This window comes from Brienomyrus brachyistius, chromosome 15 (genome assembly GCF_023856365.1).
Source record: "Brienomyrus brachyistius isolate T26 chromosome 15, BBRACH_0.4, whole genome shotgun sequence".
NCBI classification, from domain to species: Eukaryota; Metazoa; Chordata; class Actinopteri; order Osteoglossiformes; family Mormyridae; genus Brienomyrus; species Brienomyrus brachyistius.
In genome coordinates this window covers 15142179-15169689 of record NC_064547.1, presented here as the reverse complement: position 1 = coordinate 15169689, position 27511 = coordinate 15142179, and the positions used below count along the sequence as shown (strand labels likewise).

Genomic DNA, 27511 nt, shown 5'->3' with positions numbered 1-27511 from the left:
TGTTTACACAACTAATGAGTGCTTATGGGGTGACAGGTGCAAGGAATCAACATATTAGGGAGTGATGTGGTGACCAGTGACACCTACTGGTCACACAGGCACATGACGGGAACAGGTCCTGACATTTACCAAGTTAAAATCGCTAGTGTTAACATATTGAGTTCACAAAATAAATGAAAGTAATATTTTTTAATTGCACGCTACAACTTGTGCACAATCATCAGTGACAGCATTAAAAAAAAAAAAAACACATTTCCCTGTAATCAGTCAACTGTTTCTGACTCACAGATGTTAGCAAAATGCTGAACAAAACTATTAGATTCTAATACCTTTAGTAATAAAACAGCAGATTTTATATCCATGTCCTGTGGTGGTTAGTTGGAAAATGCATAAATGCGACAGGATGATGTGAAATGTCTATAATTATTATATTATTGACAAACATGTAGAAGAACACACGCTAAGGGTTTGTTTTATGTCCTGTGTTATGTAGTGTAGTGTAGTGTAGTGTAGTGTATGGAAACATTCCAAATAAGGCAGCGGCCTGCTTTTCGGTGGATGATTCATTCTGAGCACTAATGTGCTCAGTGTTGGTGTAACAATGTCTCTGTCCCACCTGATCACAGAGTAAACCAACAGTCACGCAAGGAAAGCTAAACAAAAATGTCCTTGCAATGTTCAGCATGTTAGATTTCATCATACAGCCAATGTATTATTTCACATCTGGAAATAAATGCTTAACTGTGAAACTGACTTACCAACATAAATACACATATTGCTGTAGGTTTTTAGGGAACTTTATAACAATGAATCACGCACTGGAGACCATTACATCTTAGGTTCCCATGGTATTTACACGCACTGAGTCGTCGCTGATGTCACAGAAACTGTGACTAAAACTAGCTAGCATGAGTTAAAAGATACACACTGACTGCAGGAGGAACATCTCCTAGATACACGTGTTAGTAAGTGAAAACAGCAATACAACAGCACTGTCCCCTCTCCTTAAATGTATGACATTAAGCGTTTCCCAAAATACAGTTTATTCCAGATCAAGCAATAGCCACCCCGGCGCCTGGCAAATTTTATTGTCAGCACCAACTCCCCAAAGTTTTTACCCTTGGGGGAAAAATAACTGGGGAACCCTGGACTAGATGTGCAATTTTTAGGAAAATGTGTAATTGTCAATACAGCTGTATCTCTTGCCATGAGAATCACATATTCCTGATTCCTATGGATACAGTCCCTCTGTGGGCAACTGAATTCCAGCAAAAACACGTTTGCATTAACTGATACAATGACACACAAAACAATGGTTAGGGGGCTGATAGATGCAATTGCACGACCCTGTCATGTGTAATTGCAGTCATTGCATTAAACTCTGTCGTCATTATGAACAATTTAAACCACATACCTGTAGCTGAAGCAGCTTCATCTTTTCCTAACCTTCTTCTACACCCTGGTCTCAGGCATCTTGTCACTAAATCTCTCTGACCCAGTAAGCATCTTCGTAAACGTTATGAGCAAAGCAGGTTCAGTTAGTTATATACGTGGCTCAAAGAATGGATTGGGATGTTTGTTCAATTCAATAAAAATATTGTTCATGTACCAGTGTTATAACAAAAATCATTATTTCAGTCAATTATTTACAAAAATGATATATCACATTACAAACAACCGGAAGTTTTAAAGTAAAACATTAATTTCAAGTATTAAATTAATTGAGTAGTAACATCTTTGCAGTAACATAAAACACCAGACATTTGTGTTTAGTATCCCTTTGGGAGCCAGTGACTACAATTACAATTAAAAGGAAAATGGAAAGAACAGAACTGAATGCGTCAAATCAAAAAAGTAATGGCACTTAATAAAAAGAGGATGCACGTGTGGAACATATTTGCAGTTATGTTAATCATTGATTGTCAATGGACTTTTTTATGAAACAGTAAATCTGCACCATTATTGCGAAATTAAGTAAGCTTCCAAAGACAGTTTAAGGATGTGTCTGTTACAGGCCAGCTTTCCCACAAGGTTCACTCCTCAGAAACTGCCTTCTTTTTGATTTCATTTCGATTTCCAGGGGAGGTGGGGGCGCACGGCGGGTTACCCCTCCTCTCCAAAACGCAGTGCTTGATGGCGTCTTTGATCACCTGGAAAAGCAAACAGGGACACTGGAGCAGATGTCACAGGGAACTAATTCTCTGCCGTCACAGATCAGAAATCGTAGCCTATCACACAACGAATGGCTGTGTTGTAGCTGAGAAACATGTGCCCCTTGCTATCTAAGGAGTCTGACCGCTAAAACTTAGCAGTGCAGTGTGGAAAGGTCTCCAGAGTCTGCGATGATGATCACAGTTACGCGGGGAAGATGGGACTCAACAAACCTGGATGTTGTTCAGAGTGTTGAACTCCATGAGGTCATGCAGTCGAGCAAAGGCTTCAGTGGAGTAGTGGAAGTTAAACGTGGAATAGATTTTTTCTGGATCATCGAATATGTCAAAGTCAGCAGACTCCTGCTCCACTTGACTCTCCCGAGGCACACCTGGACAAAACCAGCAGCAGGATTGCTTAGTGCTGACAATAAAACATTGTATTCATTATGCCAGCACATTCAATTGCCGGATTGTGCCGTTTTCTGGATAACTGAATGTTATCCATAGGACTATGGTGCTGTGGAGAAACTTACATTTTCGTCTGTATTTTAATCCACAAATTGAATTATAAAATTTATTTTATTAAAATTAATAAAACTGCTTTAACAACAACATTAAAATCATCAAATTATTAATGTGGAATATTTGAAGAGTCACATTATTGCATCGGTTTCTCTTCATCTCATGCAAATCTTTCACCTTTTACAAAAGATTTCCTTAGAGAAGCACAGTGATGAGGTCCCTCATCCCTCAAACAGAGCTGCACTGCCTTTTGTTGCCTGAGTACTTGTAATTCATACAATGGCAATAAAGTTTAATCTAATCTAATCTTTAAAATAAAAGTAGATTTTTTTGTATACATATAATAATATTAAGGAAACACACTCTCTCCTCAGTCCTGGACATCACAAGCGCTGCCCTTTTCATGTTACTATGCGACACGCACTTCAGTCTTTCCATTACACCTTTCGTAGTTTCAAGATACCAAGTGCCTGAAGTACCTGGAGATTTGAAGTTCCTGAAGTTAATATTGGCCAGCACAAAGTGGATGATGGTGGGGCAGTTTTTCTGGCCGTCTTCAGGCTTAAAGACGTAGCATTCCTTAAGGCCCTCTCGGTCAAACACCTTGGGGTCAATCTTGGGGAAGGGCAGCTTGTTCAGACGGGCCCATTTCTCAGCCAAGAGAAGCTCCTGAGGACAAAGGTCAGAGGTTCAGTAATTTCTCCAGAAACTATACAAACAACACAGTACAGTAATACATTCAGTATTTTCATTTATAAACATACACCAGTGGGCAAAATTGTGGAAACACTTCCAATTTTTAGACATTGCAGAACTTTATTCCAGTTCCTTATTTAATTTCCCCAATATATGATATTTGCAAACATTCTTTGTTTGTTTATAAACTTTATCACCTACATTGGTTTACCAATTTTTAAAACGTAATGCCAAAAATGTTAGATGTTTCCACAATTTTGCCCACTGGTGTATGGCTTTGCTGGAACTGAAAATACCGAAATGCTCTTCAACATCCGCGCATTTTCCATCCACTGCCTGTCCTATGCAGGGTTGCAGGGACCCAGAGCCAATCGCAGAAGTTACAGGTACAGAGCAGGGAATAAGCCAGCATGGGGCACTAACCCATCGCATGTCACACACACATTCACACCTCTGGTTAGCTGGGTAACTCCAATTCACCTTAGTATGTTTCTGGACTATGGGGAGAAACCCGGGTCCTTGGGGAAAACCCAACAAAGACAGAGGGAATACATGCAAACTCCACACAAGACCCAGGCGGAGACTGAAACCACAGTCCTGGGGGTGTAAGGCAGTGGTGTTACCATGCCTCCCCACTCACCAACACAACATATTTAATTGGTTTAAAAAACTTAATCAAAACTCCTCAACTTGGACAAATTATGACATATGATGGCACACAAAGCAGAATGTTATTCTGGTAAATGATTCAACAATCGATGTTTCTTAGTTTTTTAATTGTTGGAAAGATGTATTAAATATAGATAAAGGGTGAACAGCAGAGTTACTAGTAAGTCATATTTATAGTATAATTTTAGTGCCCTGACATAATTTTTAGTTGAACAGAGGATCTTGAATACCTCAATTGATCTCAAATCAATGTCAAATTGCTGACCTTAAAGGGTGGAGAGGAATCACTCGGTCTAGCGGTAAAGTCGAAAGATATTACGAGGTCCACTTCCCTCTGTGGTCTGAGGATGAGCGGGTAGGGGAGGTTAAAGCTAAGACCGCTGTCCACCATATAGATCTTCTTGCTGTTTGGATCCAGAGGCTCATAGATGCGATTAAACTCATTGGGTTCTGTTTCCAGGATTAACGACAGAGAGAAAGGGGAACCAGAGAGTTAGCAGGTGGCACAGATGTGGTATAGCAGACTAAACCCTGATAACTGATTGTCGATCCACCAGAAATTTGTCTTTCCTTATAAGTATTGCCTCAGAAAATATCCTGAAGTGTAAGAAACCTTTTTTAAAAAATGATCGACAAAAACAAAATTGTTCAACAAGAGTGGAGTAAAAGTGTTTCTATCCCACACAGCACATGGGAGCAGGATTTGATCCCCAAACCCAGGATGTGTGAGATAACACTGTCCACTAGGCTGTCCAACGTAAGGTTCTTATTTTATATGGAAGAAATTAGCCCTAAGAATGTTTTATAGTCAAGCATGAGGTTTGTTTTGCTTATGTTCCTTCTACCCAGTATGGACCACATAAGCCATTACAGCCAAAACGTCTCACACGAGGCTCGCGAACCACTTGTGATTAGTTTGAAGACGATTCATCGATGTCGTTCACTACTGAGTCTATGGTCAGAAAGACAGATTGAACTGGTCTCAGACCTTTGACAGCGTCTGCGTCTGGTGCAGCCGACGCCTCTTTGTTGAGGCCCCCAAAGGGCGAGTACGGCACGAAGGTGTTAAGCCTGAGGCCCCACATGAAGTTGTGCACCTTACTGGCCCGGCCTTCCCGGCTTTTTAAGACGGCAGAGTTGCTGATCAGAGAGGTGAACATGCGAGGAGGCCAGCTGTTCTGCTCCTGAGGGTGTGAGTCATTGCCTGTTGCCAAAAAACATTCTTAAGGGTCAAATCCAGGCAGTAAATACAATACAAGTGCCTAAAGGTATTGTAGACTCAAGACTAAAACATCAATTCAACACAGCAGGTATGTGTCCTACACAGACAACATTTGGCTCATGCATATCATATACACATACTACCCAGACAAATAGCTTTATATATAACTGCATTTTGAACACAAAGAAAAACAGCAATAGCAACCAGTAGGTATGTGTCTTACAGTACATCTGCACAGAGAGACAAGACTTATCTCCATGTGATTCTGACCTCGGCCATCTTCATCTTCATCACCTTCTCCCACAATATGCACAGGCTTAATATGTTCTGTAAAACCAAAATGTTTCACAGGTTTACAAACTACAATATATAAAAAACTAGCTAAAAAACTTTAACATTAGAATATTTGCAAAGGGGCTTCAACACAATAAAACATCATTATTATTGTTCTCCAGAAAGCTTGAAGAACACCCCTTTGGGACCGCCCCTTTGGGACCGCACCTTTTGTTAGATTACACCACGAGCAAAATTAATCCATTAACTTAATGAATATAGATTAGCCAAATATGATATGCTAATGATCAAGTCCACAAATTAATGGGTATGTTGGATGGTTGCTGCAAATACTGGGGTGAATTTTTGAGAACTTTTGAAATGGCTATGCTGACATAAACTACAATATTACATCTGTTAAAGTAACACCAACAGTGTAAGATACATAAACAAATACCCACGGCAACGTCACTGCATGAATGTCACATATCACAGTTGCTCATTAAGCAAACAGTCAACTGCTTTTTCTGATGACTTGTGTCAGTCCCGCAAAGGCCAGAAGTTTAACAAATCACGTTGACCTTTGAGGAGGCTCAATCAGCATTCTTTCCGTACAGCAATAAACACACAGCAGCCCCTAGAACGGGTTTGAAAGGGCAAATCAGCGTGCTGGACGTCATCTCATTCCATAATGATTTTGTTACAAACTACGTTCCTGTGGGTAGGACTTCACTAACCCGGCAGTATATTCTGCCTGAACTAGAGCTATCCTGATTTCCCGATTAAACTCAATGAATCGATTTTAAATAAAGCACTGATTGAAACTTGCCTTGTTGGCAAAAGGAAGACGGAGCATAGCAGACGATGGGCCAAACACAAGGACAGCAAAAGCCAAGAGGTGTGGGAGCATTTCAGAACTTAAATATCACAACAGCATGACTGCAGTGCATCTCCAAAGGCATCCATGGAGGTTAGGTTCAGATAACTGTAAGCTATGTGGTCTTTAGCCTCTTGGAGTAGCCTATCCTGGTCATCACTTTGACTTTAATTATTTAGCTTAATTTACTTTCTATAATTCCTGCATCTCAAAATAATCGCCACAAAAACAAAGGCCCGGCCCCGTTGCTTAGCTACATCATCTTACATAATACAAAATATGGTAAATACCTTATAGCTAAGTTATTTTATTTTTGACGGTAAATTGTGCGTTTTGAGTAGGGCTGAATGATACTGGAACACAAAAAAAATCACAGATCTGAATTTTTGCGATAAATTTTGTGGTATTTATGAAACATAAGAGCTTGAATATTTGATTTGAAAATGTACCCAAAACAAGCTACAGCCAAATAGAAAAGTGATGGATGTGAGATGAACTCATGAATCAGCTGCCAATCAGGTGCTTGAGCCTGTTTGTGTTTGGTGCTTGTGCGTGACGGCTAACGCTGACCAGAATCTTCAAAGGACAATAGAAACCATGTGAGCAAAAGCATGTAGGAGATTGGCCTGCGGTTACGTGTCTTTATTAGTGCATAGATTCTGCCTCTGGTTACGGTACTGCTCTCAAATACGATGTAATATTTATAAGCCTGTGTATACAGAGCTGTCTGTGTGTTTATGTGTGCATATAGACACAAACCCAAAGCAGGAAATGCCTCTTACCCAGCTCCTCTTCTAGGGTGCTCCCCCTTCTGTGGGCTTGGCCTCCAAGGAGTCGATTAAACAGTATGGCGAAGGCACTGCCCCACACCCCTGTGTGAGACAAACATCCCATAGCACATCTGCTACTGCTTCCTCCACTTTGGATCCCATCTGAACATAGCAGCCGCCTCTGCACTTCGCTTGAACGTAGGTGGATAAAGGTTGAATGCCGAGGCTCAATCATGGCAACCCAGCTGTACAGAAATACACTTCAAAATCACTTACCTTAAAATCAACACAGAAGAAAAATTCTAGTTATAAACCCCTGGCATTGAATTATATTATTTATGAGGCCTAATTAATAAATACTCAATATTTTTGACCCCATTTCAGACTCATTTACTGGTAACTAACTGTATACAGTGAGAATCAATTTGTATTTTTACATACAACTGTATACGTTTGCATTAGTAACTGCTTTCTAGTTAAGCTACGTCATGCATGTGGAAACAAATGTAGTGATGACAGGTGGACCAACAAAACTGCAATGCTTCTCTTTGTAAAAGTGACGACCTGCAGAGTCACTGCAAGAGATCAGACTCGTAATATAAACGTAATATTTGCTGCACCTACACAGACAGTGACAAATTACGGCTCACAAATGTCTGGATTCCTCAGTGCTCGAGTCATCTGCATTTGCAAGTCCCCCACCCCCCCAGTATTGCCCTGCTTCACCCACCCTCCCCCCGAATATGTCACAGCTGAACATAACAATAGCGTGGGACAGTCCTTATCTTTTACCTTATGTGGCTGAACTGTTAGCTCACATAGCTGGAACTAAGAAATCAAAGCGCAGGATAATTTGTCATAAATCTCCACATGTCAGCAAGTGTCTAATTTGAAATATGCAGATTGCTCAGTGTCAATTGTCTGCCAATGTGCTTTAATCGATGGCAATCAAGAGAAGTCTAGCAGTAAAAGTAAAAAAACAGAATAGAATAGAACAGAACAGATCTCTGCCTCTATGACAGCGGCTGCTTTTGTGAAATCACCGAAGTATCTGATCCGTTATATTAATTGTTCTCTTCCTCTCATTTGAGGACAAAGTACAACCGTCTTATGGGCCTATGAGATAAACCCATGAAACATGGGAGGGGTGAGTGCTCCTGAAGAACGAAGAACCTCATGCTCCCACCTGGAGTTGGAGAAAGTGGTCAGATGCCACCCAGTCAGCATCTCTCCCAGTGCTTCAGGAACCCCCGTGTCTCCTACCCATGAGGAAGTGAAGGGGGCTTTCCTCAAAACGCTTCACCACTGATCCCATGAAGAACTTGCTCCCAAAGAGATCAGGGGTCATGAAGGTTCCATACTTCACCATCCCAATCTCATATGGGCTGAATTCCACCCAGTCTGCCCAGCCAAACATGAAATGCAAAACACAAAATTCATGGATATGCACATTTGCTTATCAGGTTTCTTTGAGGCTAGAGCGATACAGCTCAGTTCACCGCGAACGTGGAAAGAGTTGATGGACCCGCTGTCATGTTTCTGAAATTGACGTGAGCAGGTCCATTGATCAGCCTCCATGGAGTTTCCAGTGAATTTTGTGTAATTATCTTCAAAACTTTTTATAACAGTTCTTCAAAATTAAACATTTAGGCAACATGTGTTTGAGGTAAAGATACTCCATAATAATAATAATAATAATAAATAATACAATATAAGGTGGGTGAAAATATTGGAAAATTATTAGCATGAAATTCTTGATTGCATTTCCTTTAATAGCTGCATTCTTCCACGCATCTGTAAAGTTTCAGAATAAATTAATACGTTTTTAAGTTATATTAACATTTTATAATTATATTTCATCAAAAACAATTCCATGCTGAAAACTCAATGAACGTTTTCAGTTTGTACTTGTTATGCATTATAAAATGGGATCGACTCACCAATCACAACCAAACAATTCAGACAAGCCCTGCTTGATTAGCCAATACCGCTGGCTCCAGTTAGGTTTGCTAATTATGCAGATTCCAATCTTTTTGGAAATGAATCTGAAAGTTTTGCGTATTTGAAGGTGAGTATATGAAGCTAGTATATTGTTATAGATTCATTTTTCAGATCAGCATTTTTCACAAAATTTGCATGGAATGTAAATTGTTGTGAAACACAATGACTGGGAAGAATATAAAATACAAATATAAAGACTAATATAAAATTAAATATTATGAAAACCTTTTCAATTCAGGCTTTCTAATACCTTGTTAACAGCTTCTTTACTCTGGACAGATTAATTAGAAAACACATCTTTGATTTTCTACTTGCAGTTTTTTTATTTTATTTTTTTCCATTTTTTTTGTACTGCCCCTGCATACTCTCACAGAAGGCGTCCACAGCGCAGGGCGTCAGCTCCGCTGGAACTTAAATTCCAGTCAAATAATAACCATTAGTCATACAACACCACAAAAGAGGGCCGGTGCCGATCTGAGGGGTGATGCATCGTTCACTGGAATGCACAGTTCACACCCCAGCACCACCTCTGCAGAATGCCTGTATGCACAGCCGGCTGAAGCACCTTGCCTACGTCCCGGGGGAACAGTGTGAAGCAACAGCAGTCGTGTCTCACAGCTACTAAATTCCCTGTCGGCCCGGAAGAAGATCCAGGCCTGAACTAGCAATGAGACGAAGGAAGCCGGACAAAAAGTGAAAAGTGCACTGGAAATTCCGGATGCTTAAACCTACTGAATGGGTTCCAAGAAATATCACTTCAATTCATAGTTCCTGTACCATCAATCCACTAATCCATTAACTTTTCCAGACACATGTAAAACAACAAATTACAGATCTCTAAGTATCTTACTAGACCGTTCCGTATCATCTGAAAAGTAATTCAGTTAACGTTACCTTAATTGTAATTCAGTTAACATTACACTCCATACTGTAATACATATGTATATTTTCAACAAAATAGAATAACAATGAAGTATCGCCGAGCCCATTAGGAGCCACACAGACACACACCAACACAGACCTGCGAATATGAGCTCTGACACGTCAGGCTTGACGTGCAAACAGGTGAAGAGGGGCAGCGGGTTCCGGGCATCATCCACCTTCTCCGCCATCTGGCTCAGCTTCCTGTCCATACACTGGAAAGTAAATGGAGCTCTGATATGGTTCATGTACAATAAATGCCAACTGGCCAGTGGCTTTATCTTCCATAAGTGCTCACAGGAAGCACAAGGCACAGGGCGCGAGGCAGGGATACAGCCTGGATGGGATGTGAATCCATTGTTGGCCACACATTCAAACAACCATCCATACATTCTCCACAGCTTATTCAGATCCAAGTCATGGGGTAGTCTGAGCAGAGATGCCCAAATCTCCATCTCCCCAGCCACCTTCTCCAGTTCCTCTGGGGGGATACCAAAGCATTCCAAGACCAGATGTAATCTCTCCGGCATGTCCTGGGTCTCCCCTGGGGTCTCCCCTGGGGTCTCCCCTGGGGTCTCCTCCGACGCACCTCTCCAGGGAGGCATCCTACACAGATGCCTGAACCATCTCAGCTGGATCCTTTTCGAGCAGGGGCCTACTTTGAGCCCCTCCTGAACGTCTGAGTTCTTCACCCTCCCTCTAAAACGGTGTCCAGACCTCCTGCGAAGGAAGCTTATTTCCACTGCATGTATCTACAGTCTCATTCTTTCAGTCACTACCCATGCATTTGGCCTGTAATCATAGGTGAGGACAGGAATGTAGATCGACTGGCAAATGGACAGCTTGCCTTTTGACTCTCTCTTCATCACAACAGACCAGTATGTGTCTGCATAACTGCTGACGCCACACTGATCTGCCTGTCAATGTCTCGCCCTAGTCTTCCTTTAGACGACCAATTCACCCTTTTTCGGCTGAGAACTCATGGCACATCTCATTCACCTCCAGGGCCCTGACGAGTTTTTTCTCTACCTCAGTGACCTCAGCCCTAGCGATGCCAGTACCTGTCAGCTACTAACCAAGCTTGGAAGGCCTCCTTTTTCAGACTGAGGGCTCCCTTTATTACCGGTGTCTACCAATGGGTTCAGGGGTGGCCATCGTGTCAGGAACCAACAACCTTACAACCGCCGCTCCGCACAACCACCTCAGCAGTGGAGGCATGGGTCAATGCCTCCATCTACCTTGTAATGCAAGAGAAGTTCTGCCAGACGTGTGAATTGAAGATCTCTTAGACCAGGGTCCCTGGCAAATGTTCCCAGCACAGCCTCACTATGTTTTGGTCGACCAGATCTGTCCAGCATCTTCCCCCACCATCTAATCCAACTCACCTTCAGGTGCTAATCAGTTGAGAGTTCAGAACTTCTCATCACCTGATCTGGTGATACAACTACTGAATTGATCAATGAGCTGTTCTGATTCCAGGCGCACTTATGAACATCCTTATGCTTGAACATGGTGTTCGTTAGACAAACTGTGGCTAGAGCATAATAATATAACTATAGGGCAACATCTTTGTTCACATGGGGCAGACCATTCCCTCCAATCGCACCCTTCCAGGTCAATATGAGCATTGAATTCCCCAACTACAACAATGGACACCCAAAGTCTCCACGAAGAGCGATTAATCTGATCTGATGTTTATCGCATAAGCAGATAGAAAAGTCAGAGCCCATCCTCCAGCCTGAAGTCAAGGGAGGCGACCAAGATGAAATCTGTGTATTATGAAGAGCAGGAGGAAAAGATGGGATGCTACAGCCCTCAGAGCCTCCGTGGCAGACAGTAATATAGCAGTGGGGCGAGTATCAGCCATAACCGTACACTGAGAGGAAGGCTTCTGCTTACCCCAGGGATGAGGGTATTCCCGATGAGCATGCCGAAGACGTCTGTGAAGGTGACAGGCTGCCCAGCGGCCTTCTTGGACTGCAGCGCGTGGACGTACTGACTGATGTGCTGTAGCGTCAGCAGTCGCATCGGAGAGTTGGCCACACTCTTCTTCAGCTCCTGGTTGATCTCGCTGGGGCCTTTGGCTGGAAAATGAGGGTGGGAGTACAGTGTGGACATGTACCTGAGGATTCAAAAGAGAGACGATCGGTCAGGGTAGGGGGCTCAGCTGTCACTCCTGTCCCCGTTTGCCAAGTTCTATATGCAAGCCTTCCTGCAAAGGTACCCTATTTTTCACTGCAACCCCAATATATCAACTATGTATAAGCTATGTAGCTAGTTAATTTGATTCTTACAATATCATTAGTTTTAAGGTGCAGTACTAGAAACAGATTTATGTACTCACCTACATTTCAATATCCCAAGTATTATTACCGTAACATATTACAGTACAGTCAAGACTTATCTTAAAAAGTAGAGCACTGATTGATTGTGGACCGTTATATCCCAATATTAAAGATGAATAATTGTGAAAACGGCTATTTAGTGTACATGGCCACTCCTCTCTTCTCATTTCATGTAAGGCGGAAGAAGGAGAAGGACGCTGAGCCATTGTGATTGGTACTCGAGTTGGCCAAGGAAACAGTATTATCATGCGATTCAAGGGCCACGACTTAACACGCAGATTAGTGGACAGAAACTGTGTTACCACTGAATACTTGTAGTGTTTTTGTTGGTTATATGAGACACTCATGAGTCCCAAGAGAATCTCTTGGACCACAGGCTGTCCTGCTGTATCTGGGGAGTCGCAACCTGCCATAAGGTTGGGGAGGCAGAGCACTTATGGTTCGTTTACAGGGTGTGCTTAGTTACAGCTGCACAGCAGAAGACAAGCAGTGAAGCACTGAAGAGGCACTTGGCCAGCTAACATTCCTAGCGCACCATGCAGTGATAAAGAAGGATTTCTTCCCCTGATCTCTCCCATTTTCCTTTCAGTGTTATTTATGACACTCACCAGGTGGATCCAGAGAGCCCAGCTATGTAGGTGGTACAGTCCAGAACTCCAGACTCAAAGAGAGCTTTCATCACGCCAGCAAAGCCCACCATGGCCCGGAACCCACCTCCAGACCCCATGACGGCAATCACTGGCACCTGGACAAAAAAGCAGTTACCAGAACAACTGAGTTCAAGTGAATCAAGCCAGAGTTTAAATTCCCATAATCAAGACAACCCAAAGTATTGGTTGTAAGACCTAGGGATACCAGTTATGGTGATAAACAAGCGTGTGCATTTGAAACAATGTGCTAATTCTTATGTTTATATTTTTTAATTGACGGCACCCAGGAGTGAACCAAGTAAAATGTGCTGTGACATGGGTGAGCTCGTGAAAAAGGGGAAACTGCTGGCTGTACTTAAGAGGCTAAAGCAGAATTATTACTACGTACGTAAATGACTATGGTTGTGCAGAGACTTTGAGGGGCAAGTGCTCAACCACCGAAGAATATTTGCTAGTATCCCTTATTGTTAAAAAATATAATGCTGTACATACTGTACATGTTCTGCATCAGTTGTTTTGGTGATTTCGTATATATCGCTGCCATACGAAGTTTGACAATGTTTGTTAATGTTAACAGCTAAGCCCATCTAAACATGCTATCGACTCACTATTTTGCATCCCAATGAGGGCCATTTAAGATGCAGTATGAGACTCGGAAGAGGTGGGATGAGCTAACGACATAGGGACATACTTCCTGTGGGGTGCTGGGGAGGAAGCAACTCTTCTCTGTTTTCAAAAGCTTCTGGATTCCCAGCATGACCTTCTGCCGACGAGCCTCCTGGAAGAGCTTCTCCTTGTCGCAGAGAGCCAAGCTCAGGCGAAGATCCTTGATGGAACTAAGGAGGCCAGGAAAGTGGTGTGGAGGCTTCAGTAAAGCATTATTACACTAAGTAAGCCTCGGAGACCCTCTATAAACATGCTTTTAGGTCTGACTAAGTGATATACAAACATTTGTATGAATAGAGCGGCCACATCAAGGTTTAAGTGGTAACTTGAATGCTATGAAAGTGACTAAGTTAAACAGGAAGACTAAACATAAACAGAGAAGTTGCCGTTACGTAACCCATGCCCTTACTTTACCAAAAAAATTAAAAATTGGTATTCTGGTCCTCTGCTTCTTGAGTATCACCTCAAATTAATAGTTTTGACAGCTAAGATCTTGGAGGAAAAGTGAAAGTCATATTCCAGGGGATCAGTGTCTGATTATTGACTCAGGCTGTAATTCAAACAAAACTGACCATCAAACTGTGCGACGTTTGTCACTACAAATACATACCAAACCTGCAGGGTCATCTCTAAATACACCTTGGTAGCCTGTCAAAACAACGCAAACATGTTAACGTCAAACTGACAGCTTCAACAAAGTGACAAGCGCCAAGACGCCGATATTCAGGGAATATCAGGGATCTAAAAGCAGCAGAACAGCAAACTAAAGGAACTTCCTTCTTTTCCCATAATCCTTTGCCAACAAAAACTGTAATGTGATTTTTATATTCATTAAAGATCCTTACTTTACCAATCAGGAGGGGAATCAGTCGTGTTTGTCCCACTTCAATATCAGAGACAGTAAACGATGCGGTTCCCAGTGTTTCATCTTTAACGTAGTTGGCATCCATTAGCGTGACCTACAAATGCAACAATAAAATAACAGTATCGCATCACTGGGTATTTCAGCATTTACAGCACAATCAGCAGCACAGCTGCACCGAAGCTGTACCTCTAGAACATTCTCCTGACTAGGGTCCAGTATGAATTCAAACGTTTCATTCCATTCTGGACTCGCGCTGCCGTCAATGTGCTTTGTCCGTTTTTTGGTTTTAGAGACAGCTGGTACACACAGCTCTACGTAAGGATCTGGGATGTCCACTGTGAGCACAAAGAATGGTGCACAGGATGATTGATATTTATAGTACTTTCCAGAAAATGTAAACACAACTGACAACCAGGAATCTTTTTTTGAAATCCAAGGGTGAGGATTTCTAGAGAAAACTCAACAAGTATCTTTGTACTTACAATAATCACCCCACCCTCCCTTGGTGACGTTCTCAGCCCTCACAACCGTGACTCTGAACTTATGCGAGTGCTGGTTCTCCACCTGTAAAATGCAACATCACTTGCAAACATTGACGGTTTGCCCACCAATGACATCATCCTAAGCCAAAAACACGACACCGGAAAACTAGAATGGATTCCACTCTGCTGGCTTTTATTCTATCCATAACTCAGTCAGATTAACACAGTACGTTCTTATATTAATATACTATTAATATAGTACATTGCTGAAAAATGTCTGATTCATTAGAAACCTGCCAGAACCTAAAAGCAGTGAATTTCATTCAGAATTTCTTAAGGAACTTTAGCAAGTACTTTCAAAAGCTTTGGAGGGGGCTTTGCATTGTAAAATTTAAAGATATTAATTTCAGCTAAAATACTGATTTTTCACATTTATGTGTAGATGTATTCATTATTATTTTAGTATTACTTTAAATACTAACTCATCATACCTGTTGACCATAGCAAGGAAATTAGAGTATATGTACGTGAAATTTGGAAAGATCATTTTTGTTGATCTTTATTCTTAACATAGTAAGTTGCAAAAATGTGGGTATCATTCAAATTACTATGACATCTGTTCATTAAGTTCCCATGAAACCTTTCTCTGGTACAGTGTCATGGTGCCCCTATCCTAAGAAGATAATGCCAGTCCACCATACAATCACACACTAAGGCCAATTTAGAAATTTACTAATAATTCAATTTACTACTAAATATACATAATCAAACTTATTTTTTTTCTGTGTCTGTGTCCACTCCAGAGCATACGTACTGACTTACAATTATATACTGATAAGGGACCATGGCAGACATTGGCAGTCACAGGGAAGAGGTGCTCCTGGATGGGCAGCTGCGAGAACGGTGGGTGTGTCAGGCAAAGACTGACTCTGGCAACAAATATGAAAGTATGAAGTCAGCTGGACGGAAAGTCCTCAGTGACACTCAGTTACATCACATAGTACATAGTAATTTAAAAAACGCAGTAATATCTGTTCAAGTATGAAGTGAATCAGCCTGCTTTATTTTAATAAACAGAAAATAAACCCATGTAGCCATGCTACGATCCAGTCTAGGGTTGGAGCGTGGCAGAAAGGACATGGAATAGGGGAGGGGTTAAACAGGACAACCAGGGGTGGAGGAAGGAACATGGGACACAAAGGGATCTTTTTTTTTTTTTTTTTAAGAGTTTTTTGATATTTTATACACACTTTCACAAACACCAGGTGTAACATGAAAAATCTCAAAGGACTAGATTGTGTTGGGGCAGTGGAGATGATAGTTTGAAATCTGTAGTAGCTGCTGACCAAAGTTTTTAGTGAAGGAAATTCTAGAGCAAATCCCTTCAGTAAAATGTCAGACCTGGTGGTGCTGAATGTTCAAAATCCAACATAAATTCAAACTTGTGCACCAAATTCTTGTTTTTAAAGATCACTGACAATGTATGTTGTGTAAGCATTCCACCCTGAAAAAATTAACGGTTCAAACAAATCATTAAAAACACAAAATTAATATGACATTCATCGCCCTGAGTGCATGTAAACTTCTTACCACAACTGTATGACATACATATCTTCATCCACGTAATGTTGTGAAATTGATTTATCAAATACTTTTAGAGTTACTGTGGTCATACCTCTGCAGATCCTGGCAAGGGCTAGATGGGCAATTCCCAGGATGGCATCAGTAAAGTAATACCATGGAGCACCAACACAACTGCACATGTTTGTAGTTGGCTGAGATTTCACCGAGGACAGCAAGTATACCAGAACCGCCATTGTGTTCACAAGATAAAGGATGTTCATCAATACTGTATGCATACTCAACCGTTCTTGTGTTCTCGCATATGTGTTTAATGTCATGTTCCATGGTCAAAGTACAGTACCAGTACTGAAGAACAAAGCATTGTGTCAGTAACACTTCAGTCATTCCTATCAGACTGAATTTTGCCACGGTTATTTACGTTGTGGCTTGTGGATTGGCTAACACCCCCATATTACATTTGAACAGAGTTGAAGAAATAAGCATGAATATATTAAGTGTACATTTTATTTATGAAAAAAAGAAATATAATTATACCAAGCATAATTAGTGATTTATACTAGACATTTCGATTAGGTGCCACATGTATTATACACTACAGTAAACGTTAAGGAAATTATGGCTGGGGTAATCAGCTGGGCAATCAACATAGTGGAACAGCAAGTACGCATTGTCTCAACCCACAGTTAGTTTGTTCTCTGTCATCGAGTTTGTTAATTGGAGGCAAGTTAGCACGAACGCTATTGCTAAGAACACAGGTATGTTTTTTTGCATCCTTGGTACTGATAAACACTCCCAGCGTCTTCTACAGCCATTGTGTTTTTTAACTTGATTTTCAGACTTTATGTATTGTTTTAATTAGGGAGAGAACAGCATATGCCTGAACTGGCAAGCATTAAGGAGTGTCTAGCTAAACTAAAAAGACTCACTAAATAACTCGTTACTAAAATATTTCAAGCATTTAAGTAATCGCAGTAAACAATCATTGTTCACTCCTTATTGCTTATTTCAAGAATCATATTAATGGATATAAAAAACAACATTATTGTTAGACAGTTCGGAGATATGTGGTTTAATTTTTAATTTTCTTAAAGGTTCGAGAAAATGCATTTTAGTCAAATTAACTGCCAGCCATTCGTAAACTAATAATGCTCTTAATTATTGTTTTTAAACTTTTGTTGGTGACTTGTGGTTTTCATTCATTGCCAGTAACGCCAATAATAAGTCTCTGCAGGCTGGAGTAGTGGGCATGTCGAGAGGTGGGCGTGTGAAGAGGTGGCGCCTAAAATAAATCAGGCGTGTCGAAAGGTAATTTGTATTGGCCGAAAGTGCTGTCCATAAACGTTATTTCAGAAAGAGACCAGATATTTACCCTACGTTAGGTAATGACTATGACTAACAGACATCTATAATTAAATGCCAAATGTTCAAACTATATAATGCATTTCCTATTCTTGTTTACACTTACCGCCATGTTTTCAGAAAATGCAAAGGAAATTACGTACGTTACTCCACCTACTTCGCCATTTTTCCCCTCTTGACACGCCCACTAACCATTCGACACGCCCACAGGAACGACACAATACGAAGATGTTTTTTTCACTTATTTAGCTATTTATTAAACGCTAAACGGTATCTGATATTTCCCTTCCTAGTAAAATAAAGGATAAATAAAATAAAATACAATAAAAAAATATTTATACTTGCATACTGTAGAGAAACACACTGTAAATCTCGCAAAACGTGCATTTCGGCTGCGAAAAACTGTACTTTTATGAGTTTGATGGCATCCGGAATTTAGCTGCCATAAGTAGAACGAATAGCTAACCTTTCATTAAAGCAGGTGTAAAAACATGACACGCTGTCACCAAAACCTGAATTACTAATTTACATGAACGATGACAAACTGTAAACTCGTTATAATCCACCAGAGGGCAATCAGAGTACACTTGAAGTTCACGTCGGTATCAAGAAAGATGTTTTCATTAAATTTATGGACCAGGTATATATAAAAATATGAAGCTGGTCTCGTACATTTTCCTGTCAATAGCCGATCTAGTTATTACAACGGCGATAAATGTAATGGGTTTATAACATAAATGCGTTTCAAAATTTATGTTCTGTTTTTGTTCTTGCTGACTCAAATGGGTGGATTAGGTATGATTTGAAAGTTAAAACCAGTTTTTTTTTTTCAAACACTGTTACAGTGGTATAGAAGTTATTGACATGAACGGGAAAAAACACGTTCATATATATATAGTTACTAGGTTTTAGGTTAAAGTCTGGAAACAGTTGTGCTTTTGTCCACCGAAAACTGAACTGCTTCAGTAAAGCACAATACATCCTGCACAATAAACTAGTTATCGCTCCGTTCCGGTGCTTTGTCGAGGTGGCCTACCTAATAACACGAACTGACAGATATATCTCTATTTTCAGAAAATGCTGCCCAAGAATTTTTACTGCAATGCTTACACTTTGTAAACCATAAATCAACAGGTAGCGTTTTTTTACTTCAGAAAATACTACCAAAATAACCAATGCACCACCTATGGGAGAGATACGCTATTTGATCGCACCTGTGACCAATTCTCAGACATTCTGAACGTCTTAAGTGCCTTATTAGAGAATACTGCCGAGATTATATTTTATGCCATATTATATAATTTTTGGCACATGACAAGTAATAATAAAAATAATTAGAAAGTACATTTTAGTGCCTAATCTGCTATCGTATAGAAATTTTCTTTATTGAAAACATTAATTCACACTAATAACAAAAAGTAGCTTCCTAACAAAACCTAAAATGTCTGGAATAACACCACTAATGAAATTAAAGTTTAAGTAAAACATACCACTGCAGAAATCCAGGCTGAAGTAGCATGAATTTACAGGCGTGAGCGAGAATAAAACTGCAGTTGTGATGTGCGCGAGCACAATAACTGGTAGGATGACTGGATAAATGGGATTAAAAGACACCTGCAAGTCCAGTTTTTAATTATACCATAGTTAATCACCTAAAATAATGATTTCCACCCACCCATCCGTCCTTCTATCAATTTTATAACCACATATCTTGGTGGCAGGGGGAGCTTGAAACCTATCCCACACAGCACGGGGTACACCTTGGATGTGATGCCAAGCCAAATATGCCGACTTATTTTAATTATTCACAAGCAGAAGCTGCGGTAAAGCAAACGTGCAGAGACTCTTGAGAACTGGAACTGGCAACCCTTGGTCCGCAGGGTGGAGGTTCAGCGGAGACGAATTTGCATTACAGGTAACGCAAACTGCAGAATGGGTGATGTCACACACGCGCCTGTTCTGGAAACAACTCTCGTTTCGTTATAAGTATCGCATTCTTATTTCCGTGGAGACAGAAAAAACCAAAAACGAAACACGCCCTGCACGATGGAGTGTCTGCGATTTACACTATAGCCGATTTCGGTTACAGCACTTGCCATGGGCGTCGTTACGTTCGATCACTCAGGGCTAAAACCTCCAGTATTTTAGCCCCGATGCCAATTATCTTCCTACGAAAAAAAGCCCCAGGTATCTTTTCAATAGGCCTAGCTAAAAACTCCCGCTGTTGCAGGCTCCAATAAGGTTTACAAATCTACCCTGGCATTCACTTGAATTTCAGAATACCTGCACTTATGCCTGACAGCCATATGTTTGTAGTGTGCTCTTTGCCTGACCTGTACGTCGCTTTGAACAAACGCTAAATACAGTAAATGTAAATATGCAAGGACACCCGTGAAGGACGTGAAGGCATTCGGGTTGGACTGGAGGCCAGTGACAGCCGGTGAGTCATGTTCGAAGCTACGTCTCATCGGTAATCTGGTTGGATTCTCTTAGGCAATTGAACCGATTGATTAAGACCCACCCACGATCGGGGCAATGCAAGTTACTCCCCATAAAAATTTTTACCTATGTGCATTGGCTTGGACGGATGCCCTGCCCACTTCTTATAAAAGCTTATTCCATGAGATTGCCATTCACAATTTAAGACCCAGTGGTGTGAGGAGTTTGATTGATGCACTGATTGATGAAAGCCATTGGAATGAACCGAACCAACCTCTTAGCTTTACTGTTTTTGCTTTCAAGGTGTATGTTGGTATGCGAAGGAGGTAAGAGAAATTAATAGTTCGCTCTTTTGGACTAATTACTTACAGCGAATACTTTAGGGGTTCAGTCTGGATTATCTATTATAAATTACCCGCGACTGTAACTTACACAATTACTGTGAATAGACACAACCGTGTATATGATTAAATAAAAGTGTTTAAAGTATATGTTAAAGTATGCCTGTCTCGGGAACGCAACAGGGTCTGATTTCACTAGGAATGTAATGTATGGTCAATATAATCTTATTCGGCTGATTTAAGAATTTAATTTATACAGGTTCTCGTTGAATGTGTATATTTTTTGTTTTTCATTTAATTTCCAATATAAAAGTGATTGTTTTTAATTATTTTAGGCGACGGATGCTGTTCGCAACCCTGCCAGAATCGCGGCGTGTGCACGTCAATGGGAGAAGATAGATATGAGTGCGACTGCACGAGGACGGGATACTACGGCGAGAACTGCACCACCCGTAAGTGGGGATAGTATTAAATCATCATGCAGGTTGTTATTGATGCAAATACTATAAATTGTGTTGTTTATTTATTCATTTATTGCTGTACCTAATAACTATATTTGTATTTTCACAGCGGAGCTTTTCACGTGGATCAGAACGACCATTAAACCTACCCCGAACACAGTGCATTACATTTTAACACATTTCAAAGGATTCTGGAATATTCTCAACAACATCCCATATTTACGGGACGCGGTTATGCGGTATGTGCTGACATGTAAGTACATTCAGTCATATCCTGTCATTCATCACCCGTAGTATTGAAGATATTCGGCACGAACTGTAATGTGTAAAAAATCATGGAATACAAACTACAAACGAAAGTAGATACTGACATGCATAAGCCTGTTTGACGAACTCCCATTACTTTTCCCCACTTACAGCCCGGTCGCATTTTATCGACAGTCCGCCAACCTTCAACTCCGACTATGGCTATAAAAGCTGGGAAGTTTATTCTAATCTCTCGTATTACGCCCGAACTCTTCCTCCGGTACCTCTGGATTGCCCAACACCAATGGGAGTTGCAGGTGAGTGCGTAGTAAGCCAGCTCTTTTAGATTTTTGAACTTGCTAAGAATATCCTTGTGACATCATGACATATGGTGACATATTTCAAGCACATATTTTAGGCCCGTCGCTTTTTGGCAAACTGTTTATGTTTCCATTTGCATTTATAGATGGTCAGTTTCAAAGTTTAAACTTAACAATGAAAGCATTTTCATCTGCTGAAATGCGCAGCTCTGAATGAATGAATGAATATATATATATAATGTGTGTGTGTGTCTGTGTGTGTTTTTTTGTGGCGCCCTACTGTCTTCATCTGTGTTAATGGTTGGAGTTTTGCTTATCTCTAAACTGAAATGTTTTATTTTGTCAGGAAAGAAAGCTCTGCCTGACGCGAAACTGGTGGTGGAGAAGTTTCTTTTGAGGAAAAAGTTCATCCCTGACCCTCAGGGCACGAGTCTGATGTTTGGTTTTTTTGCTCAGCATTTCACCCATCAGTTCTTCAAATCCGACATGAAGAATGGACCGGCTTTCACCAAGGCCCTGGGCCATGGAGTAAGCACTCATAACCCGCATTACATTTGCCCGTCAAGCTGTAAAATGAAGATAAATAAAGTTATTTTATCTTATTCTCCGACCAGGTGGATTTAAATCACATTTATGGAGACACACTGGAAAAGCAGCACAAACTTAGGCTTTTCAAAGATGGGAAGCTCAAGTATCAGGTATTTACATTTTAAATAACCAATTACTGTATTAAAATTTTCAAATAACTTCAGCCACTCACTAGATTGTAGTTGGACATCTTCTTTTCCTACCCTAATCTCTGCTCATGTCGGGTGTCTAAGGAAGTGCGTTGAATGTCAATCTGACGGCTGTACCTGCAGGTGATTGATGGGGAGGTGTATCCTCCGTTGGTTTCGGAGGTACAGGTCGACATGCACTACCCTCCCCATGTCCCGAAGGAGCACCAGTTTGCCGTGGGACATGAAGCTTTTGGGCTGGTTCCTGGGCTAATGATGTACGCCACCATCTGGCTCAGGGAGCATAATCGGGTTTGCGATTTGTTGAAGCACGAGCATCCCGACTGGGACGATGAGCGCATCTTCCAGACCGCCCGACTTATTCTGATTGGTGAGTGCCCCCGCGCATCACCAATGGCATCACTTGGGGAGGGGGCAATCTGGAAGCCCTGGTTTTGTCAAAAGAGCAACATATGAGTAATGGAAGAGATTAAATAATTAATGGACCTTATTAAGTTACCCACTGTTTTTTGCAGGTGAGACCATCAAGATTGTGATTGAGGATTACGTGCAGCACCTGAGTAGCTACCACTTCAAACTGAAATTTGACCCTGAGCTGCTGTTCAATCAGCGCTTCCAGTACCAGAATCGCATCTCTGCTGAGTTCAACATGCTCTACCATTGGCATCCTCTCATGCCCGATGCGTTCAACATTCACGGCCAGGTCTACAGCTACCAGCAGTTCCTCTTCAACAACTCCATTGTCTTAAAGCATGGCATCAATAACCTCGTGGAATCCTTTACCAAGCAAATTGCAGGCAGGGTGAGTGCCTGTAAGAAATGCAGAGTTCATTGCACTGCGGTTCTCTGCGATGAAATCCTCATCTGTATCACTTTGCTCTGTCGACAGGTTGCTGGCGGCCAGAACGTGCCTCCAGCTGTGGCGATGGTTGCCACGAAGTCAATCGAACACAGCCGAGCGTTGCGTTACCAGTCTCTGAATGCCTACAGGAAACGCTTCTCTATGACTCCCTACACTTCTTTTGAAGAACTGACTGGTGAGAAGCACAAGCTCACTTTGGTTCAGTCCTGTATTACCATGTCAGTAGATCAATAAGGTGAAATTTCTTCAGCTTTTTTTATCTTTGAAATCGTGCGACCAACTTCATCGTTTAATTTTTTTTTCCAGGAGATAAAAAAATTGCATCTGAGTTGGAAGAACTGTACGGTCATATTGACGCCATGGAGCTGTATCCTGGTCTGCTGGTGGAGAAACCAAGGCCCAACGCCATCTTTGGGGAGACCATGGTAGAAATGGGGGCACCGTATTCGTTAAAAGGCCTCTTGGGAAATGCCATATGCTCCCCAGAGTACTGGAAGCCAAGCACCTTCGGGGGGAAAGTCGGGTTCGAAATCATCAACACGGCTTCTCTGCAGAAGCTTGTTTGCCGCAACGTCAAGGCACCGTGTCCTGTGGTGTCCTTTCATGTTCCAGATTTGAGTAACGGCCGACTAAACACAATCAACTCCAGTACGGCACATTCGGGACAAAGAGACTTAAAACAGACCGTGATACTGGAAGAACGAGCTTCTGAGCTTTAGCAGCCAAACAAATTGAACAATCGTTTGGAAACAAAAAAATACAATTAACTTATTTATTTATTTGTTTAATATTTATTTGAGTCCAGTAATTATAAAGAACCCCGCGACCCAGTAGGATAAGCGGTTTGGCAAATGGATGGATGGAATTCTAAAGAACATAGTAATATTTTTATACAATTTTTTTCTGGGTATGAATGTTTATAAAGTTAAAGTTATTTCTGAATGTCTATTTTATTTATGTTGTATCTATTTATTTAAACTATTTATTTTTCAGCAGAGATCAATCACAATATTCCTTGCCAACTGCGTTGTAGTAGAAAGGGCATGTGACCTGTTTCCATACTTGAATTTAACATAGTTTACATTAATTTGCGAACTTTTGTTGTTTGCGCAAGTATTGGTTAAAATTAGAAAGTATTGTGATAGTCGAATGTGTTAAAGATGTTTGAATAATGAATTTGAAAAAAATGGTCTTTTTGAAATATATATTCTCTAGGAGGGGGGAGTATTACTCAGTATTACTGAGTGTGCTGGCCAGGCTTTGGTAGTATTACTGTAGTACCACGGTATTTTCATTATCAGGAAGTTCCACAATACCGTTATTTTTTTTAAATGCCATCAAAATACTGTGGTATATAATGTCTGACTGGTGTGACAGTATTAAGAATTACATACTTCCCGAGCCTAGTGTTTGCTGGGCTTGCGGCAGTAAAAATTTTTGCCGGATAATTGTGTTTCCGCCGAATAGCAGAACGACAGATTTCCAAGACGTTGCGCATCATTTGTGGGTGTCGGGGAGATATCAATTTGCAGGAGAGTTCCGGAAGAGGCAGGATGTCAGTGTACACCTCCCAGGCAAAACACAGGTGCGCCTGAAATCACATACTTACATAACAGGTACAGAATCTCTTCAGAAGCCAGATGCTTGACGATTAATTCAGTATGTACTATATATATGCAGAAAAACAGTGTGGATACATTTCGATAATCTGTGGTCACCTGGATGTTTACCAATGATGTCACTCGACCACCCAGAAAAGTTAAAAACTGTTAAAACTATGAACAGAAAGTATACATATTTGAGTCGACTTCCCGACTGCCACCTTAACAAACACGTTTCTGGGCATCATTCTGTACTGCAGCTCCTGTACCTGTGTGATAGCGTAGCATCCTGCTGAGGCAGTGCCGGGCATAACTGAACACTTTTTGGTTTTGGCTTAATGACTTAGAAAATATTTGAGCCAGATTAATCACATTGTATAAAAGCAACGTACATGTCTCTGCTGCAAGGAACATTTTAAGTGTCTTTCCAGGACATACCATTCTTGTATAATTGTATGGAAAGTGACAGGAGTGAAGGGTTACAACTTCCCCCATGGATGGAAAGTTCTAAAAACGTCTGCTTGAATGCAGTTATTTAAAACAGGGGATGCTGTCTGTGGATCTGTCTATCTAAACACATTCACGAGCCACACAACATTGTTTGGGAATCAAAAGTCTGACAAAGCACCTGAAGGGGAGAAAAACACAGACCTGAAAAACTGTATTTTGACATCTTGGCAATATTGTTCTTGAAACTTTTATGCCAATAAAGCCCTTTGAATTGAACTGAAAATAGCTGTTTTTATTTCATTATCATTATGCACTATGGGTGGCTTAGTTATAACACTGTGTCATAACTAACCATACTGTCTGGTGTGGAAGGCCAAAACCTGCTAGCTTTATGTGCTCCGCAGTTGTGTTAAGGTTAGGGTTTAGGTTGTTGATCAGTGTTTTTCCCCCTGTTTAGTCCTTTTCCTTTGTGATCCCTTTTCTTTGTAGTCTCCCCCAGTGTCCTCTCTTTTTCCCCAATAACCCCCCTTTGTCTTGCAGCCACTAGTGGGTCATCTTTATACCTCTTTATGCCGCGCCATGACACGTAGTTGGCATGTACGGACCACGTAGCTGTGAGGTAGAGAACATGCTGGTTACGGAAAGGTCTGAACAAAGGTCAATTCATACTTCACTTTTTCGCGTTGGCTTACAGTTGCAGACGAGGGAACGTGATGTAAATTTAGTCATCATGGGTTGTTTGTGGATAACTGATTTTTGTCTAGCTGAAACCATGCGCCTCTGTGTGCATATGCAAGAAAACTGGTCAGGTATTTCCAGTAGGTGGCAGAGTGGATTTTCACAGTTCAGCGGCCAGCGATGAAAGAGTAAAGGAAGAACAGTTGTTGTAGTAGTTATGGTGAACAGCTGTATGAGGAGAGTCAGAGGTTCCCCGCATATATAACTTCTCAAACCACCTAAGCCAGGGCTCTCCAACTCCAGTCCAGGAGAGCTGCTGTCCAGTAGGTTTTCTATCCTACCTGGCTTCTGATGAGCCACGCCTGTTCTCAGGTAAATACCAGGAGCAGGTGTGGCTCATCAGACACCAGGTAGGATAGAAAACCTACTAGATGGTAGCTCTCCAGGACTGGAGTTGGAGACCCCTGATCTAAGCATTATATCAAGATGTTTTTAAAAGCAGCACCATTCCGGCATTTTAAGATCTTTAAAATGTGCCGAGCAAATGGGGGGTTGGGACTGGGTTACCAGATGAGAGATGTGTCCGGGGAACAGAATATTAATGAGTTTTCACATTCACTAACCAATCAGATAGTGATTCTCTCCTACATATTAATGAGGATTCATGTTCACTGGCCAATCAGGTAGCACTTTTCTTATGAATATTAATGAGTTTACCATAACTACTCTGTGCGACATATGGTGTCCATATAGTTAACTCTCATTTTACAGTCTACACACAATTGGCACAATATATGTGTATACAAGTCTTTTTCGACAGGTTACAAAACCCTAAGCTAAACAAACACCAAACAAACAAAGCAATTCACTGTTGACAAGAACACAACAAAAATAGTGTCAAATTGCCAGTGGTTTCTGGAAGTTGACATTACTTTTATGCTACAAGATTTGTGTGCACAAGTCTTCCATGCTCTGTGTGATGATCCCAAGTGGCTGCCATACATTGAACATGTGTGCCTCTTCCTTCACTTGGTACTCCACAGTAACTTGCAACGTTGGATCATAGACATAGGCTTTGTTAGGTATAATCACTGGGGTTTATGGTTCCGAGTATTTTAGCCCCAATGCCAAGCTTCCTTACAAAACAAAGTCGAGTCCCGGGTAAGTTTGACTTAGCCCCTGATCTTTGCGATAGCTTGAAATTTCCCTGGTCATGCAGATTGCAGTGCTAAAAAAAAACGCCCTGACAGGGGCCAAAAAAAGGATGGTGTCCAGGGAAACCTGGATGTATGGTGACCCTAAGCTGCCACACGGATCACTG

The 27511-nt window shown here is 41.1% G+C and overlaps 2 protein-coding genes across 3 annotated transcripts; one reads left to right on the top strand and one right to left on the bottom strand.

The window, feature by feature from the left end:
- Positions 1–174: 174 nt before the first annotated feature.
- Positions 175–19666, bottom strand: LOC125709252 (cytosolic phospholipase A2-like). The gene is made up of 18 exons (XM_048977522.1): positions 19546–19666; positions 15935–16041; positions 15113–15194; positions 14817–14965; positions 14611–14724; positions 14376–14413; positions 13791–13935; positions 13058–13194; positions 12004–12226; positions 10205–10319; positions 8446–8583; positions 7195–7284; positions 5533–5589; positions 5029–5244; positions 4306–4490; positions 3155–3344; positions 2385–2542; positions 175–2150 (listed from the first exon to the last, which is right to left on the bottom strand). The coding sequence occupies exons 2-18, from the start codon at positions 15965–15967 to the stop codon at positions 2034–2036; spliced, it is 2187 nt and encodes a 728-aa protein (XP_048833479.1). The 5' UTR covers positions 15968–16041; positions 19546–19666; the 3' UTR covers positions 175–2033.
- A 217-nt stretch (positions 19667–19883) lies between these two features.
- Positions 19884–25795, top strand: LOC125709253 (prostaglandin G/H synthase 2-like). Of its 2 annotated transcripts, XM_048977525.1 has the most exons (10): positions 19893–20820; positions 21171–21287; positions 21406–21549; positions 21716–21859; positions 22209–22390; positions 22477–22560; positions 22723–22969; positions 23115–23401; positions 23489–23636; positions 23768–25795. In XM_048977525.1, the coding sequence occupies exons 1-10, from the start codon at positions 20739–20741 to the stop codon at positions 24178–24180; spliced, it is 1848 nt and encodes a 615-aa protein (XP_048833482.1). In that variant the 5' UTR covers positions 19893–20738; the 3' UTR covers positions 24181–25795. The 2 variants fall into 2 exon arrangements, with proteins under 2 accessions (XP_048833481.1, XP_048833482.1); XM_048977524.1 differs by having other exon boundaries at positions 19884–20820; positions 23115–23636.
- Positions 25796–27511: the final 1716 nt, after the last annotated feature.

Bases quoted from the DNA above. Each gene is read 5' to 3' on its own strand.
- LOC125709253 (XM_048977524.1), top strand. From the start codon at position 20,739: ATGAAAGCCATTGGAATGAACCGAACCAACCTCTTAGCTTTACTGTTT. The intron at 21,288-21,405 runs GTAAGTGGGGAT...GTATTTTCACAG, and splicing joins CGGCGAGAACTGCACCACCC to CGGAGCTTTTCACGTGGATC. The intron at 22,970-23,114 runs GTGAGTGCCCCC...TGTTTTTTGCAG, and splicing joins CGCCCGACTTATTCTGATTG to GTGAGACCATCAAGATTGTG.
- LOC125709252 (XM_048977522.1), bottom strand. From the start codon at position 15,967: ATGTCTGCCATGGTCCCTTATCAGTATATAATT. The intron at 13,936-14,375 runs GTATGTATTTGT...TGGCCTCCTTAG, and splicing joins GAGATGACCCTGCAGGTTTG to TTCCATCAAGGATCTTCGCC. The intron at 4,491-5,028 runs GTCTGAGACCAG...TCCTGGAAACAG, and splicing joins AGACGCAGACGCTGTCAAAG to AACCCAATGAGTTTAATCGC.